Genomic DNA, 16,573 nt, shown 5'->3' on the forward strand with positions numbered 1-16,573 from the left:
TTGCTATACCTCAACTAATGAAAGTTCTACCAGATATACAATCGTTAACCAAAAATACAAGTTATTGTCAGCAATAAAATATAAAGCTCCCACTGTTACAATTTTTTTTTTCACACTTGTTTTGTGTCCTGGCATAACCTCAGTTCAGTTCTTTACTATCCCACAAGAGAAATTTGATTTACAGACAACATTTCACAACACCAGTAAGATCAAACCACACAACAGCAGTTTAGTAAAAAGGCAATTAGTATCATTGCCCCTTTTATTGCAGCCCTTTTGCTATTCATTACAGTTCCTCCAAATATACCTTTAAACAACTCCAAGGCTGGACATCCACACATCATATCATCTCCAGGTAAGAATGTGGAAATAAAACGACAAGTTGTAGTTTAACAATAATTTTAGAAGCACTGACCATCACTGATGAAAGAAGTAATCAGACCCTTTACTTAAGATTTTTTTATACTTTGGCGTCAATGCACAAGTTTGACATTTTACTGTTGTAGCTGCAGTTTAAGGAGGTTTTAATTATAATATATCAGGTGGTTGTCAACCTTGTGATCAGCCCCCATCTAGCAGGTCACCAGATGTCATAAGACTGTTAATGGAGTAGAGACAGAAGAATTTTTTTTGGACTTATTTCTAATCAAATCTAACTCTGTGCCAAGCTTAAATGAGCCTTCACTAAACACATGCAGACAAGATTAACATCTACCAACCACCAAACTCCTGTTAAGACAGCGAAGAAGTTGATCCACAAAATGAAATGTCAAAGTGATGGAGCACTGCTCAGGGAACTGTAATATAATAACAGAATATGAAATAGTTATCCATTACAGTACTTGTTACCGAAAAAAGAAATCATTACTGTAAATTTATAAAATATTATAATAAATATATATTACTACCCCACTCCTACACACACACACACACACACACACACACACACACACACACACACACACTCTCTCTCTCTCTCTCTCTCTCTCTCTCTCTCTCTGTGTGAGTCACAGTACTGTACGCAGGCCACTCCCCATGTCATCGCCTGTTAATCAACCACAGTTCATGCGCTCCCATCCGTCTACACTTGTTCTGAGTCCTTTAATAACTGAGTGTGTCCTGATGTTATGAGGGAACTGCTCCCGGTGAGCTGCTGGATCAGGTCAAGTCTGACAGCACAAGGTGGAATTTTTTTTGTTTTTGTAATACAGGGAGGATCCCCCAGAGATTTCAGTATATTCCATCTGCAAGCAGATGATGGTGAAGGTGTTGCAGCAGCATGATTGATTATACTGCTGCTCTGCCTGAACACAAACTCTACATTCAACGTCAATGTGTGTATGAATAAGGATTCAGAACAATGTTTCCATTCCGGCCTTTTAATTGCCTGCTGCTAATGGTTGCAGAACTGATAGATGCAAACAGCTGGGAATGAAAGAAAAGACACAGATAGACGGATATAAGGTATACCCTGCCAAAATCAAGAAGTGTGTGTGTGGGAGCCTGGCTCTGTGTGTCTGTGTCTGTGTGTCTGTGTGTGTGTGTGTGTGTGTGTGTGTGTGTGTGTGTGTGTGTGTGTGTGTGTGTGTGTGCGTGCGTGCGTGCGTGCGTGCGTGCGTGTCAGTCTGTGGACTGCAGCTCAGGTCCAAGATCAGCACGTAACATAATTACTCGCTGACCTGAAGTTGAGCCAAACTGGATTCGAGCCATTTCCTGCCGCAGGCCTTGGTCCAGACTGTATGTGTTCAATATTACAACACTTTAAACTCAGCTTGATAGATTATATTGAAAAACACAAGTGAACTGCAATCAGTCTTCTGTCAGAAACATTACAAGCATGGATCCCTGGTGGGAATTTGTGATTACATTTGCATCCTACTGAGAGACAAATTGTAAAACGTACATCCATCTTTGTCAAAAAATAGTTTTAAAATTCACATTTTTAAAGGGAATTATTTTGAAAGTGTAACTAGTGAAGCATAAAAAACTAGAAGTGTAAAATACTTGAAATGTAGCAGGATAGGAAAGTTCACTTTCTGAATATATAACATTAAATAGTCTCAAATTAAGTGACATAGTTGAGAATTACATGAATAAGTGAAATTAGTAACAGGAAATTATGACGTAATGATCCCCATTTCCTATTTTCCTTGGGAAAATAGCATGTTAAGACACTTTGGTGTGTGGAAATATTTCACAGGCAATACAAACAATAGACGGAATAAACAATACAGTGACGTCAACAGGAAAAAAGAAAATACCAGGAACGTAAATCGGTCCAGATGGAGTGACACTTTATGAAGTGGCAAAGGAACACTGGAACAATATTCCCACTGTCATAAAAAACCTGGAAAACCCCTTTGTCAGAATGACGCAGAGGTCTCCCCCCTGCTGGGAGCGCACCCCTTCCCACACGGAAGCTCTCATTAACCCGAAATGCACCGCACTTCCTCCTGGTCAGTGATTGTGCCCTGGTTAAGGCGTAACTATGGCAACAGTTGTTTGGTGGGAGCAAGGGAGAGATGTCAAATGACAGCTACAGAGAAACGCTTGTCTGGTGTGGACACAGGGGCAGACTGTGCAGTAAGATGTCTTGTGTTTGTTTGTCACTCGGCTTATGCGAACAAACAACGGATTTTATGAAGGCTGAAAACTTTGTGTGAAAGGTATCTAAATAAAGTGGAAAACAGCTTCATGCTCCTTTAATGATTTTTGGACTTAGCATTACTATACATTTGAGAAAGAACATTAGACACACTAATAACAGAAGTTATGTTCCCTCACGTAATACACAGGAGAATAACAGGAAACAGTTACAGTACTGATGATGTTTTGGGTTCTCTGAGTCACAGATGTGAATTCAAGGGGATCAACGTATAGGGTCCCTGTAGCCCTGCGTAAATTAGAAGATATTCATAACATGTCATTTGTGGAGCAAATGTTCATGTACACCAAACTTCAGCCTCGTTTTTCTCTGCAGTTTGAGTCTGTCCGCCTCCCCTAAGCTGCGAGTTTTGGCACACTAAGCTCCATGAAGGTTTTCTCCTGCCAAACACCAGCTGAGTTAATTAGTTTCTCGTTGTGAAAACGGCCATCATCATGCTCTGACTCATGAGATAAACAGCTTAACCGTTCCAAGGACACAAAAATTCTGGAAGCACTATGGCGCTGATCTGCTCCTTCTTATAGCTACAAACACATCAAAATAACATTATCTTTGGCAGGACGGTTCAGAAAACTCCTAAAACAACTTCCACTGTCTGCTGCCAACTGTAGGAAAAGTTTGATGTGAGAATTTACACCCTGATGTTTATTCTGGGTGAGACAGTGGGTCAACTGCAGAACGTTTGTTTCCCCCAAACCAATTCAGGAAAAAGGTGTCAGTCCAGTGGAAATAAGTAAAACAATCACCTGGCAGTCTTGTTCGTTGCTTCGAAATGTATTCACTACTAACTGACAATACTGAGGCATTTCAGCGGGAAGCCTTCATCAGAGCATCGATGACAGCAGTGAGGTCGCTGACTGTCGCCATTTTAAACATATTTGCAGCCTGAATCCGGGGATGACGAGGTTGGTTGTTGCACCACGTTAACGCAGAAGCGAATATCTCAACAACTATTCGATAGATTTTAGTTTGCTACAGACACGCTACCTTACAGAGACCTGGTTTTTACACTAGCGCTACCAGCAGGTCAATTATTTAACGAATCCACTGAAAGATATACAACATCTATCGGCACAAAACGTTGAGGCATTCATCGTTCTGGTATGATGAGTCCCAATCATGCTAACTATGCTAGCATGCTAAGTAAACTAATTGCTGGCCAGACCCTGTAAAGATTACCGCTAACTTTTAGGCCTGAATTGGTCATTTTGACTGGTTGCAGAGACCATTTTTTTGCGAGTTTGGATTTTGTTTGGTGCTGTTTGAAGGGGTCACTATTTCTGATGAATCAGCAGAACAATCCCTGATCAATGATCTGGCTCTCAGACAATTGACTGGATCACTGGCATGTCAAAATTTGAGTAGTCTGTTTTGCAATTTGAGTAAATCCGCGTCAGATTTTCGACAAGACTGTTTTTACAAACTGGAGTTTTACTATACGGGCTAACTTGTAATTTACATTGTGTGATTAAAACTTTAGTCTTGAATGACACTGTGCCATGATAAAAAAAAAAAAAAAAAAACCCAGAACAACTGCTCTTCACAGCAGAACAGAATAAGATTGTGGAAGGAGACAACGAGGTCGACAACGAGGTCGACAACTCGCAGCCGTCTGTGGCCCCACATCAGTCTCATTTTTTTTATTACTTTCCATTCATAGTAAATTACACAATGTTGAGCTGCCTGTTAGGATGCAATCATCCTGTTTGAAGAAACTGTATTGGAGCTTTTTCAATGTACAAAACCAATTGAAGTTCCCAGCCTTGCATTTTTTTGTGAGCACCTTTGTTGTGGCTGGTCAGTAGATCTATGTTATGATCAAAAAGTTCACAGCTTCTGACAAGCGAAGAGATGAAAATCTTAGAAAAATTGTAAAGATTATATCTGTTGATACCTCCTGATTCTCAATCTAAACACCAGCATGTTAGGATCATCACTGTGAGCATGTTAGCGTGGTCTGATTATTATCTTTTTACTACTGAGAGCTGCCTTCAGCCTGACTTTGCTCTCGGGGGACAAACAGCAGCCCTTTCTTTCTGAGGCAGAAAGCCAAACTAAAACAGCTAAAGAACATTTGTAACATCCAAAGTCTAAAAAGCCCACACACACAAGAAAAAGCCTTACACTTATTAAGCTTAGAAAACCAAAAAGAAGCACCGTCTGATCCATTCGAAAGGAGGCCTGAGCTGAGCAGATCAAATAGCTCAAGGACCTGGAAGTGACTCACAGGTCCCAGATCCCAAACCCCATTATTAACATCCCCCGCACCTCCCACAGAAACACACACACACACACACACACACACACACACACACACACACACACACACACACACACACACACACACACACACACACACACACACACAAACACGTGCACGCACAGAACTCCCTGTAGTACGGCGGAGATAATTGAGACTGGACCAGAGAAATTGAGATAATGTCTTCATCAGAAGTGTGGGAGTTTGTGGTCTGCTGGTTGTTTTTTTATGGTCAGAGGTGATTTTACTGGTGTGCTGACAGACTCCATGTTTAAGCCTGTGTCGTGCACAGTCTCTGCCTGGCTGGAAGAGTTTAACCTTTGACCTTTTAGCTGTCAATACAGAGAGGTGATCTCGGAGAAGGAGTGAGCATAACAGGAAGCCTGCAGCTGAATAACAATCATTGTCCTGATGGTGTTTTGGGTTATCTGAGTCACACAGAAAAGGCTATTGAGACTACCATCCACTGTGTATCTCTGGGGAGATTAATGGTGTCTCCTGCACAGCAGATACTCATCTTTCTCCTCACATTGTACCACATACTGAGCCACTTGTTCCTCCCTTAAATATCCACATGCACACAGACTTGAGTTGCCATGGGACAAGATAAAAGACGTGCTCTGACTGTGAGACATTAGTCCCTCAATCACACACATAAACAGATGCAGACTAAAAGATGAAGAGAATGAGACAGTCTCTGGATAACAGCCCTGAAAAAATCATCCACAAAGACTCACAGGGTTTAATGATGGATGGGATTCAGAGGCATTCCTGATATCTGGGGGCTATCTGTGGCTGACAGACTGTCACTTTCCCTCAGTGTGTGGCTGCTCTCTCAGGGATGGGTGGATGCTCGCAGTGACTCAACTTGGATCAGGCTGGGAACAAATAAGGTACGTGTGTGACTCACAGCCTCCTTTGGCAGGCTGTATGTTTGAATTATAAAAGCATGTTGCTAGTATGAACATTCATGTGAAAATATAAGATCTGTTTTTCACTAGATTTACTGTTGTGGTTTGTTGTGAAGCATTTCTGTCTTTATCTTTGCGGTAAACAGAGTCTGTCTACTGTTTTTGGGACAGACAGATTGAGCACTTAGTTTTCTAATTTCACATTTTAGAAAATTCATGTGTTTATATCATTTTCAAGAGTCCATGAGAAGGTTCATGTGAATTTCAGATGTGTTGTGTCTGTTTCTGTAACCAGGGCCAGATTAAGCTAGTTTATCTTAAAGACTTGGCAGCTGGGTCTTCAAAGTATAAAACAAATGTTTACGGGCACTTCTAAAGTTTACTACTCCAGTTTGCCGAATCTATATAAACTTAAGTGTTTAAATGACATTTAGTGGTTTCAGGGGGAGTTACATGGATCTTCTTGAGCAATGCTTTTTCTATCCTTGCTCCACCCGCCAACTGCTCACAGCTTCAGTCGTTACAGTGACTATAGTCTGGAATCCCTGTTTGCATGTAGGTTTGTTAGGCCGCTCTGTGAGTTCGACTAATCAGTGACCAGCGACGGTTGCTGAGTGCAATGGCTTTTATGTCAAGTGTGCATTATACTGAGATTTTACATGCAAAACATATATACTTATAAAACGTGATGAATGATTATGGATTTAAGTGCCAGTGGGCCTAAACTCCAACAACTCCAACAGTATAAGTTATTCATCAATGCATCAGTCACAATAATCTAATAATAAAATATAACAGAGGCTTCAAAAGTTCATTTGGATTTTGATTTGTACATATTTGTATTGAGTGACATTTTATATGCAGGATATTTGCATGTAATTGAGTACTTTTTTTTTGGCACTACTGCTTTTATGTAAGTAAAACATCTAAATACTTCTCCCACTACTGATGACATCAATGTTCTGAGTGACTCACTGTATTAAAAGTAAACTGGACGTACTGAACCCTGATCTGAATGACTAATTGTCAAATCATCTGATCGAATGACATAAACCTGATATATAGTGGTCTCATTACTGTTTAGTGAGTGGAGCTAGGGAACCAAATGTCAAATTATGATGTGTAAATTTGAGGTACACACAATCCCTCCATGAGTTATTGAACTCAGCTGACTCTCCCAGACCGTTAGCGCTGCTACAGACATTCTCCCCCTCAGACTGAATCATTTATTTATTCGTTGGAATCAAGTTTTTAAACTATTGTAACCCCCTGTTATCCCATAAAACATGACAAGTTTGAAACACCCCAAACATATTTCACAAATTATGATGTTGGCCAGATAAAAGAAATACTAAAGCCAGCTTTTTCATTTGCCACGTGCTGTAACTTCACTTTTGTATCACCCAGCTTCACATACAGCGACTCAGCACACTTATCAGATGTTACCATCAAGCCAAAGCTGGTGAAGAGAAACCCCACAAAAACCTCAACAAACAAGGAAAAGCAAAGAAATCTCAGGAGCGATGAAGCCAGCGGGAGGACGACTTATGATTACAAAAATATGAGGAAAATGTTCAGACAGCTCCTTCTCATCATTCCCTCGGCATCTGTGCCATCAAATCACGAGTCTATAAAACACATCCATGACCAGTATTTCTATTACTGGCGGGTAAATACAACAGAACTTTTGTATTACAAAAGACCCAATGTTTTGATTAAATTACCGTTTGATCAGATTACATGCACTGGCCTTGTGAAAAATGACTTCAGAGAAGAGGAGAGTCCAGATAATGGTTACCAACTAAATGAACCAAATTAAGTTTGTAAGGACATCAAATTACATCAAACTGAACACACACACACCACACACACACACCACACTAGCAACAGAAGACCACAACTCCTGCAGGGTGACATGAATGTTTTGCCATATCTTTCACAAGGATATGAGTCATTTTCGAATAAGCTCAAGTATCACATGCCTTGCCAAGCCAATGGGTTTACCCATAGTCACGGTGCAGACCTCCTTTCCTGCAGGCGAAAACTCAAATAGCTCAGTCATCAAAAGCATCTGAGGACACTGAAGGAGAGGGGAAAAGCTGCGACTGGGAGAAAAAAAAACTGAGTGAACTGTTAGCTAGCTGTTTCTCATTATGATTCCCACTTTCTTGTGCTTCATCTATTTGACTGGAATGTTGACATTATGGTGTGTGCATGCCTTGACGTAAAAATGACTAAGGGAAAACACACTGAAGATAATCCTACCAGGCTGATCACTGCCCTCTGGGTGTTAAGTCTGCGGCACTTCTTACCACAGAAAGCCTCACTGGTTGGGTGTGTTCAGAAGTCTGCTTTGTTGCACTTATACATTTGATGTCCTAAAAGCTTTTCCCCTCAGGTGTGTCTGACGAAAGAGATTATAAGCCCTTCCATAAACGGCTTCCATAGTTATACTTGATTGATATGATTGCTGTTTTTATATTTTATTCATCAGATTTTCAGTTGATTTTAAGTGACTTTAAAAAAAAAAAGTCTGCGTTAAAAACATTGCTGCAGTGGTGTACAGGTGGACTGCTTTTTAGCCTGGCGTTACGTTACTCTTTAAAGATTAACTACACCTACAAATCATGCTGAAATTCTCTCTGCCAGCATGTACATTGGCGGGACCACTGACTGGCATTCAGAACAACCCAGCAAGCTACCGTCAGACTCTGCTTCTCCACTGGAAAGGGCAGCAAAAGAGAAATAAATCGTGTTCATGCATAACGTCGCCTCTATGCCAGCAATTACTAGGCTTGCTAACGCAACCCACAGCTATGTGTGAAAGGCACAAACTGGGACCATACCGTCAATGTTCTGCTTTCTACACTCGGCACAGCGGCGGCTAATAAGCTTTGGCAGCATTCCTACTGAAAAGTTTACATTTTTGACAAATAGTTCCTCTTTGGAGACAGCTTTTTGATGAGACAACACCTGGCTTGTTCATTTCTTGTGCTCTGAAACACAATTACTTCATGGAGCAACAGTTAGTGGCCATTATGCACCACGACACGATGGAAAAGCAGCTGCAAAAGGTAGGGGGGAAAAAAAAAAACATCTGGATATATTGGGTCAACCTAATAGGCCTGAGGGACACATTCAAAGAAAACACTGGGTGCCTTTAAAATCTGTCTCCACAAAAAAAAAAACTGTCCAAAAGCACTGCCATGATGTCACACTGGTGTTGGAGCCTAAAAGAGCCTAAAAGAAAAGTCAGCAATCCCATAACAGCTTCTCACAGTGTTGGTGCAGGTATACATGTCATATGATGAGAGAAAAGTCCACAATAGAAAAGGCAGGTTCACAGGTTTAATTTACAACTATTAAACTATTACCAGGAAGGACCCCATCAACGGAGCTGTCAATGCAGGGCTGATTGCATAATGTTGACATTCCAGTGTGTTTGACTGTGACGATCAGTTTACATACTGAATGTGTGGAAAGTTCACGATGAAAAGAGTTTTGCGGTAACCGGCTGCAACAAATTATTAAAAAGAAAGGAAAAGAAAGGAAAGGAAAGGAAAGAAAAGAAAAGAAAAGAAAAGAAAAGAAAAGAAAAGAAAAGAAAAGAAAAGAAAAGAAAAGAAAAGAAAAGAAAAGAAAAGAAAAAGTATAAAACTGCTTTGAAGAAAAGAAAAAGTATAAAACTGCTTTGTTACTGTTGCAAAGCATTCATCACAGTTACCGTGGGACCTCTAAAGGGCATCTTGGGTAACATAGGAATTCAGAAAAAACACAAGTGAACATGCAGGGGTGAGAAAAGTGAAGAGTTCAAACAGACAACTTAGAAAACTCATCACAAAATAAACCCTGGAATGCACTCAGCGTGAAAAGTGGAAACTTAGAGAACTGCAGCCGAGCAAGACAGTGTTTACATATTTTATACGAAGTATTAAAGGTTGTATATCAAATGCACTTGCCAACAGCTCTGTTATCTTCCTTTTGGCTTTGCCTTGAGCTTTAAACTTGGCTTAAGTTCACCCCAAGATTTCACAGCAAATAATTTCTCAAAAAACCTCTGTGGTTATCTCGTTTTGCCAAACAGCTGTTTCGAGGACCCGAGGGACGAGCGAGAGAAGAGGTCCACGATGGGAGAGACTATTCGAACACGAGAGGCACGGAGACAGGAAAACACAAGGAGAGAACAGAGCAGACAGAAAGAGACAGAAGGACATAAAGGGAGAGGATTCAAACATGTGAGTCTGTCCACACTTGTTTGATTGTGTCTGCGGCCAGAAGCGAGAGGAGGAGAGTGGGAGGAATAAAACAATTAACATGAACTGTACTCCGGGGAATGTCGGTTTCCTTGACAACGGCGGGTATAGCCAAACAAACGAGCCCTTTCATAACAATTCAAAACAAACAGAAATTTCGCCCTTATTAGCACCCTGGCATTGGTAAAAAGGGGCATCCTTTCCTCTCATCAGAGAAAAAAAATTATAATTTTTTTTCCCCCCCAAATTTGTTAATTTAGCTTGTATTTTCCCAAACTGGAATTGCACAGATAAAAAAAAAACAAGCAAAAAAAAAAAAAACAATGTTGAATGAGAAACAGCAAAAATGGACCTGATAAAACTATTAAAATATTGACAGATCATACGATCACGTAAAAATGTGAGAAAGCAGATGAACTGGTGGTGAGGGTGTGGAGCTGCTCAAAGGTGGGGATGAGAGGTGGGTGAGGTGCTGATCCTCCTGCCCCAGATACTGCTCCACAGAGAGCCAGAGGTATGTGTGGGAGTTCAAATTGTAAATTTGTGTTGTGGGACGGGTGGGGTTTTTGTTATTCAAAGGAGTGTGATGAGCCAGCAGGTCCACCCTGTGTCCTGGCAAAGGTGCCGATCTATAATCAGTTGCAGGAGACTCTGAACAATTGTTTAACATTTGATTTTCTTCATTGAAGTGAGTCAGGAACCCGGGATACCGTGTCGGTGTCACGTTTGCCTCGCCTTGACTCCGTTAAGCTTTAGGCATCAAAAAACAGGTGGTTAGGTTTAAGAAAAGATCATGGTTTGGGTTAAAGTAAGTCATTTTACTGAAGCAACATTAAGTACATTATAAAAGTTACTTGATGTTATTCCAAGGTGTCACAAGGAGATTGATACTACTTGTTAGTATGCAGCTGGCTAGCTTAATTTAGCATAAAGATTGGAACCAGAGGGAGATCATCTAGCTCTGCTTTGTCCAAAGGTAACGCGATCAGCCTACCAACGCCTCTGCAGTTCACTAATTAACATGTTATATCTTGTCTGTTTAATCTGTACAAAAACCAAAGAGTAAAAACAACAATTCACCATTTCAAATGTCCAAAAACCAAGTAGAGCGGGTAAAGATATAATAAGGTTTACATTCATCACAACAACAAGCTTGATTGGCTGGAAAGACGCCATGAGAGAAGATACAGGTGTAGGATCCACATTTTACCACCATGATTCTGACTGGAAATCAATTAAAAAGAAATAGTCGTTGTAAACAGTCAAGGCCAAGAGTCACAAAATGGTCAAATTATTGTGCGTACACTTTCAGCATTTGATCATAGCCTTCCTCATGCAATGAAATTAACATACAAAGACAATTATTATCGCACATCTGGCAACGATCATGTGACAGATGTGTGCTCTGTAGAACCCAACAGTGATGTCACCTGCATTTAACTGCAGCAAGTTAAACCACTGGAGGTCAGAAAAGACCAAAACGCTCAGAAGGGTTGAGTTACTCTTTAAGGACGTTTTCATTAGGAACTTTTTGAGGTGCTGCCAGGTGATTTATTTGACCTGTGGACAGAGCCAGGCAGCTGTTTCACTAAGCTCCAGCTACAAATTAACCATCGTTACATGAACTTCATCACCGAACTCGTCTCAGTGATGAAATGAGCTTCTTTTGCAAAATGACCATGTCTTTGTTTTCACAGTGAGCGATGTCCAATATCAATCTATGAGCACATTGCTGCAGAACAGGGAGGGATGGGTGGAGGTTGGCTGACTGTTCAGCATGCATGAGTCCCCCACTCACCACCCACACCTCTTTTGTTATTTATTTATTTCTCCCTGTCTTTCTGGTGGCAGTTGTTCCCAATGAAATCATTATGATCTACTAACAGCTTGCACATTTTCAACATGGGTGGTTCAAGTGGAAAACAAACTTCCAGCACTGGCATCAGAACCATTCTCTGCCCACTGAACTGATTCCTCAGTCTCGGCAGTCACAATGGCAACGAGGCGGCTTTTGGCCGTAAATGTCCCATTTCGGAGTGTAAAGTCACAGCTGCAGGATGTCAGACGAGTAACGCTTTTGTTGTGAAATAAACAGAGGATTAATGCCGAGAAGTCATGAGGTTGATCAATCCGGTTTGTCGAAAAAGTGAAAGTTTGTTTGAGCAGAACATTGATGAACGTGTGCTACATATTTGCTTCATGATTAGTTTGAGAGCATCTGTGGGTGGTTTGTTTGTGAAAAAGAGCGAGAAGGAGCGATGTGGATCAATGTTTGTGTGACGAGTCGGTCAAAGTCATGTGGACCATCTTTTTCTCTCAAAGACTAAAAAACATACACACCCTTCAAATTCCTTTTCTATCATCCTCTATGCACTCCAAACATTTCCTCTCTTCCTCTCTCTACGACATCAGTTTGGACAGGCAGCACATGGTTCGATCCAGCTGTTTGGCATGTCCTGTTGACAACAAAACGCCAAGTGTCTGTAAGCTGTGAGCAGCCCCTCAGAGTTTGGGGAAGGTCACTGGGGTCCTCATCATAAGACCAGTACTATTTAATAATAATAATAATAATAATAATAATAATAATAATAATAATTTAATTATTTGCTGCTTCCCTCTTTTCAAAATGTGAAAGTTTTTGTTGTTGTTGCGTGCATCATTGTGTTTGAAACCTTTGAGATGTTTGTTCTGACAAATAATTGTCATTTTGGTCTCTAGGGAACAGCATCTTCATTGTTGCCAGAAAATGTTATACAGAAAACTATGAACATGTTGAAATCGATTCCTTCGTGAAGGGAATAGAAGACACTACCACTAGTGCCACTAGAGGCAGTTCAATTTTAACATCGTCAAAGTAATAAAACTGCATTCGATGTGGATAATGATGATTGACCGTCATACTCGAAGCGATAAGAGCATGACGAGCAGTAGAAAGTTTCGGCAGCAGTAATGTGATGTCACATGACCGTGTTGGGGTCGAACACACTCTCTTTCTGTGTATCCTCGTCGGCGGATGTGACACTTTGAGCTCAGACAGGAGACGTCCTCCCCCAGCGGCGCACAATGATCCAACTCCTCCGCTGTCTACCCGGCTGCTTCTTCTGGACGACTGCAAACTGTCACGGATCTAATCAAGTCGGCAGCTCCTGAGAAACGAACCGAAGGGACGACGTGTGTTTGTTTTTTTCTTTGCAGCAGGAGGCTTGTCAGTTCAACGTCCATCGCATCGGCTCTGTGTGTTCCGCTTTGAGGGGTTTTCCCACAGTGTTCAGCCACCAGCTCACCTGCAGACGGCTGACCATGCGCTCCCGGGCTGCGCTCCCCAGGTAAGTCGCCTCAATATCGGGTTTGTCCGTGCGTAAAGGAGGAAGGGATTCGTTGTTACAGGAGTCTGTTTAACGGAATAAATTGCATAGAGTGAAGTAACAAAATGAAGAAATACGTGTTTTTCTACAACTCCATGACATTAGTATACAGTAGCCTATATACAGAGAGGGAGGTTTGAACGTGTCACCTCAATGTCGGGTTTGTCTGTGCGTAAAGGAGGAAGGGATTCGTTGTTACAGGAGTCTGTTTAACGGAATAAATTGCATAGAGTGAAGTAACAAAATGAAGAAATACGTGTTTTTCTACAACTCCATGACATTAGTGTACAGTAGCCTATATACAGAGAGGGAGGTTTGAATGTGTCACCTCAATGTCGGGTTTGTCTGTGCGTAAAGGAGGAAGGGATTCGCTGTTACAGGAGTCTGTTTAACGGAATAAATTGCGAAGTAATAAAATGAAGAAATACGTGTTAACTTTGGGTTACTTTTTGCATTGCAGTTGCAAATGAAAACTATATGAAAAAACTGTATAGGCTTTGAATTCTTGTGTTACAACAAACATATGCCAAGAGTTTGACTGACATTTTTTCTACAACTCCATGACATTAGTGTACATTAGCCTATATACAGAGAGGGAGGTTTGAATGTGTTTAAGATACTAAACTTTGTCTCCTATCACCACTGACTCATGTACAAACAAGTCTGTCCTCAGTGCAGCAAAATGTTATTCAGCCACTCTTGCAGGCTTAAGGCCGATCCCTCAGGCCACTTCAGGAATTTTCCATCAGAGCCTATAAGGCCTGATCTTTGTCCTGTTTGTCATTTGCAGCAATAAAAACAGTGGAAGATTGCAGCTGGCAAATTCCTTTGCGGATAAAAAAAAATATTCAAGTTAAAATACTCCTCTTGGACTCCCATGCATGTCATTATAAATGCATGATTCTGGCTTTAGGGATGAGGATGTTTGATGAGGGGTCCAGACATTCGGTGATGTTTAACTACCTGGGTTCTGCAGAAATATTGGGTTTTTATTTAATGTTTGTAGCACAGTTCTCGATCTCTCCTTCTATGCATCCACAGGTTTAGCTTCCTCTTCTATCTCCTTTTCCTTCCACCTGTTCTCTCCTCGTCCTCCGCCCGACCTCAGTGGACTCTCCAGCGTGTCCCTGTGGTCCTCCCCCAGCAGACAGATGCTCGACCGGCCCCCCACTTCCTGTCACCGGCCCGCTTGGACGTCACCTCCACCTGTGACCCAGAATGCCACAAGAAGGCCCCTCGTCCGAGCTACTCGGACCTGCGGCGTCTCCTGGCCTATGAGACTCTCCACTCTGACGGTCGGCTCACTGAGACTGCCATCGGGATCTATGGCTACAACCCCAGCTCCAACACCAGTCCAGCCGACTCCTTGGGGTCGTCTGGTCAGGCCGAGCGGTCACATGTCAGAAGGAAGCGTCAAATCTTCGGCCATGATGGGCGTTTCAGCATAGCTGGGCAGAACTTCCTGCTTCAATATCCCTTCTCAGTGGCTGTCAAACTGTCCACTGGGTGTTCTGGTACGCTGGTGGGAGACCGTCACGTTCTCACAGCTGCTCATTGTGTCCACGATGGTAAAAACTATGTGAAAGGGGCCCAGAGGCTCCGGGTGGGCTTTTTAAAACCTAAGCAACGAGACACACAATATTCTTCCTTTTACCTTCCCTCAAACTTTACCAACCACGTTGAAGGAGGCCCAGCTCCGTACGCCCCACCCTCCAACGACAAGATGAAGTTCCAGTGGATCAGAGCCAAGCGCACCCACGTTCCCAAAGGATGGATTAAAGGGAATGCCAATGACATTGGGATGGACTACGACTACGCTTTGCTTGAACTCAAGAAACCCCACAAACGCCGCCACATGAAGTTAGGAGTCAGCCCCACGGCTCAGAGACTGCCCGGCCGACGCGTCCACTTCTCAGGATTCGATAATGACCGTCCAGGACAGCTGGTGTATCGGTTCTGTCAGGCCGGCGAGGAAACACCAGACCTGCTGTACCAGCACTGTGATGCCCAACCCGGGGCCAGCGGCTCGGGAGTCTACGCCCGGATGTGGAACGGGCGGCGCCGGCGCTGGGAGCGGAAGGTGATAGGTGTGTTTTCTGGGCACCAGTGGGTGGAGCGACAAGGGGCGTCTCAGGAATTTAATGTCGCGGTGAGAATCACGCCTCTTAAATATGCTCAGATCTGCTACTGGATAAAAGGAAACTTCGTGGATTGCAGAGAGGGCTGAGGAAAGGTCGCGAGTGAGGGGTGTAGCGACAAAACCACCGACCCGCCACGTCCTCGTACATCGCTCTGGAATATTGGGGCGACAAAAATCCACTTTGCACCCCACTACGTGTAGCACTGACATAACATTAATATAAATATCTACATTTTGTTTGTTACTATTTTGTTATTCTCAGACTATAATAAATGAAAACAGACCAGACAGACACAAATCCATAAATGACACTAAATTAAATGAGGAATGTTCATTTTGTTTTATGCAGAGTTTTGCATCTTCAATCATTTCTCCAAAATATTAAAAATGCACCCACTCCATCAAACATGTATCTGGATAATCCAGTTATCCTCACGCCCCTCCGATCCAGAACATGGACTGATGGAGTCGGACTGAGAAAACTGCTCCTCTACACATTATCGTCTTTTTATTGCGCGCATACTAAAGATTGCACTGTTTAAACTTTTTCTACTGAAAATTATGTTTGTGAATGAATGTACACGTCAGCTACCAAAGTTGCCAACCGTTTCTTTCCAAACTCTCCTGTATCTCTTCTCAGTGGACACACTAGTTATCTACAAGCATAGTGTACTAAATTTACTATTAAAACAAGTTTTGGAAGAATATTCAATTTGTTATACAGGTTGATGTTAAAGGACTGCAGACTTGTCTTGCTAAGGCTGAAGCAGTTTATTGAATGTTGTTTCTTTATTGCTTACTGCCACCCGGTGGCCACATTAAACACTGCAGGTGTTCATAATGAACACTATGCCAGCTTAGCCTAGGTTTACGTAAGCACTTTTTACCTTTTCTTATTTGTGATGAAATATATGCTTTGAAATAAGCAGCTGTGTCACATGTTTCTTCTCTGTCTGCTCACACAACATATCATATTCAC

The 16,573-nt window shown here is 42.0% G+C and overlaps 1 protein-coding gene across 1 annotated transcript; it reads left to right on the forward strand.

The window, feature by feature from the left end:
* Positions 1–13,040: 13,040 nt before the first annotated feature.
* On the forward strand, positions 13,041–16,519 carry LOC138213168 (serine protease 23-like). The gene is made up of 2 exons (XM_069174088.1): positions 13,041–13,415; positions 14,496–16,519. The coding sequence occupies exons 1-2, from the start codon at positions 13,390–13,392 to the stop codon at positions 15,679–15,681; spliced, it is 1,212 nt and encodes a 403-aa protein (XP_069030189.1). The 5' UTR covers positions 13,041–13,389; the 3' UTR covers positions 15,682–16,519.
* The last annotated feature ends 54 nt before the right edge of the window (positions 16,520–16,573 follow it).

Source organism: Embiotoca jacksoni, unplaced genomic scaffold (genome assembly GCF_022577435.1).
Source record: "Embiotoca jacksoni isolate LCO1_2020_lvr unplaced genomic scaffold, fEmbJac1.0.p SCAF_6, whole genome shotgun sequence".
Classification (NCBI taxonomy): Eukaryota; Metazoa; Chordata; class Actinopteri; family Embiotocidae; genus Embiotoca; species Embiotoca jacksoni.

Excerpts from the sequence above, each read along its gene's own strand:
- LOC138213168 (XM_069174088.1), top strand. The coding sequence starts at position 13,390 with ATGCGCTCCCGGGCTGCGCTCCCCAG. Across the intron at positions 13,416-14,495 it reads TCCCGGGCTGCGCTCCCCAG|GTTTAGCTTCCTCTTCTATC; the intron begins GTAAGTCGCCTC and ends ATGCATCCACAG.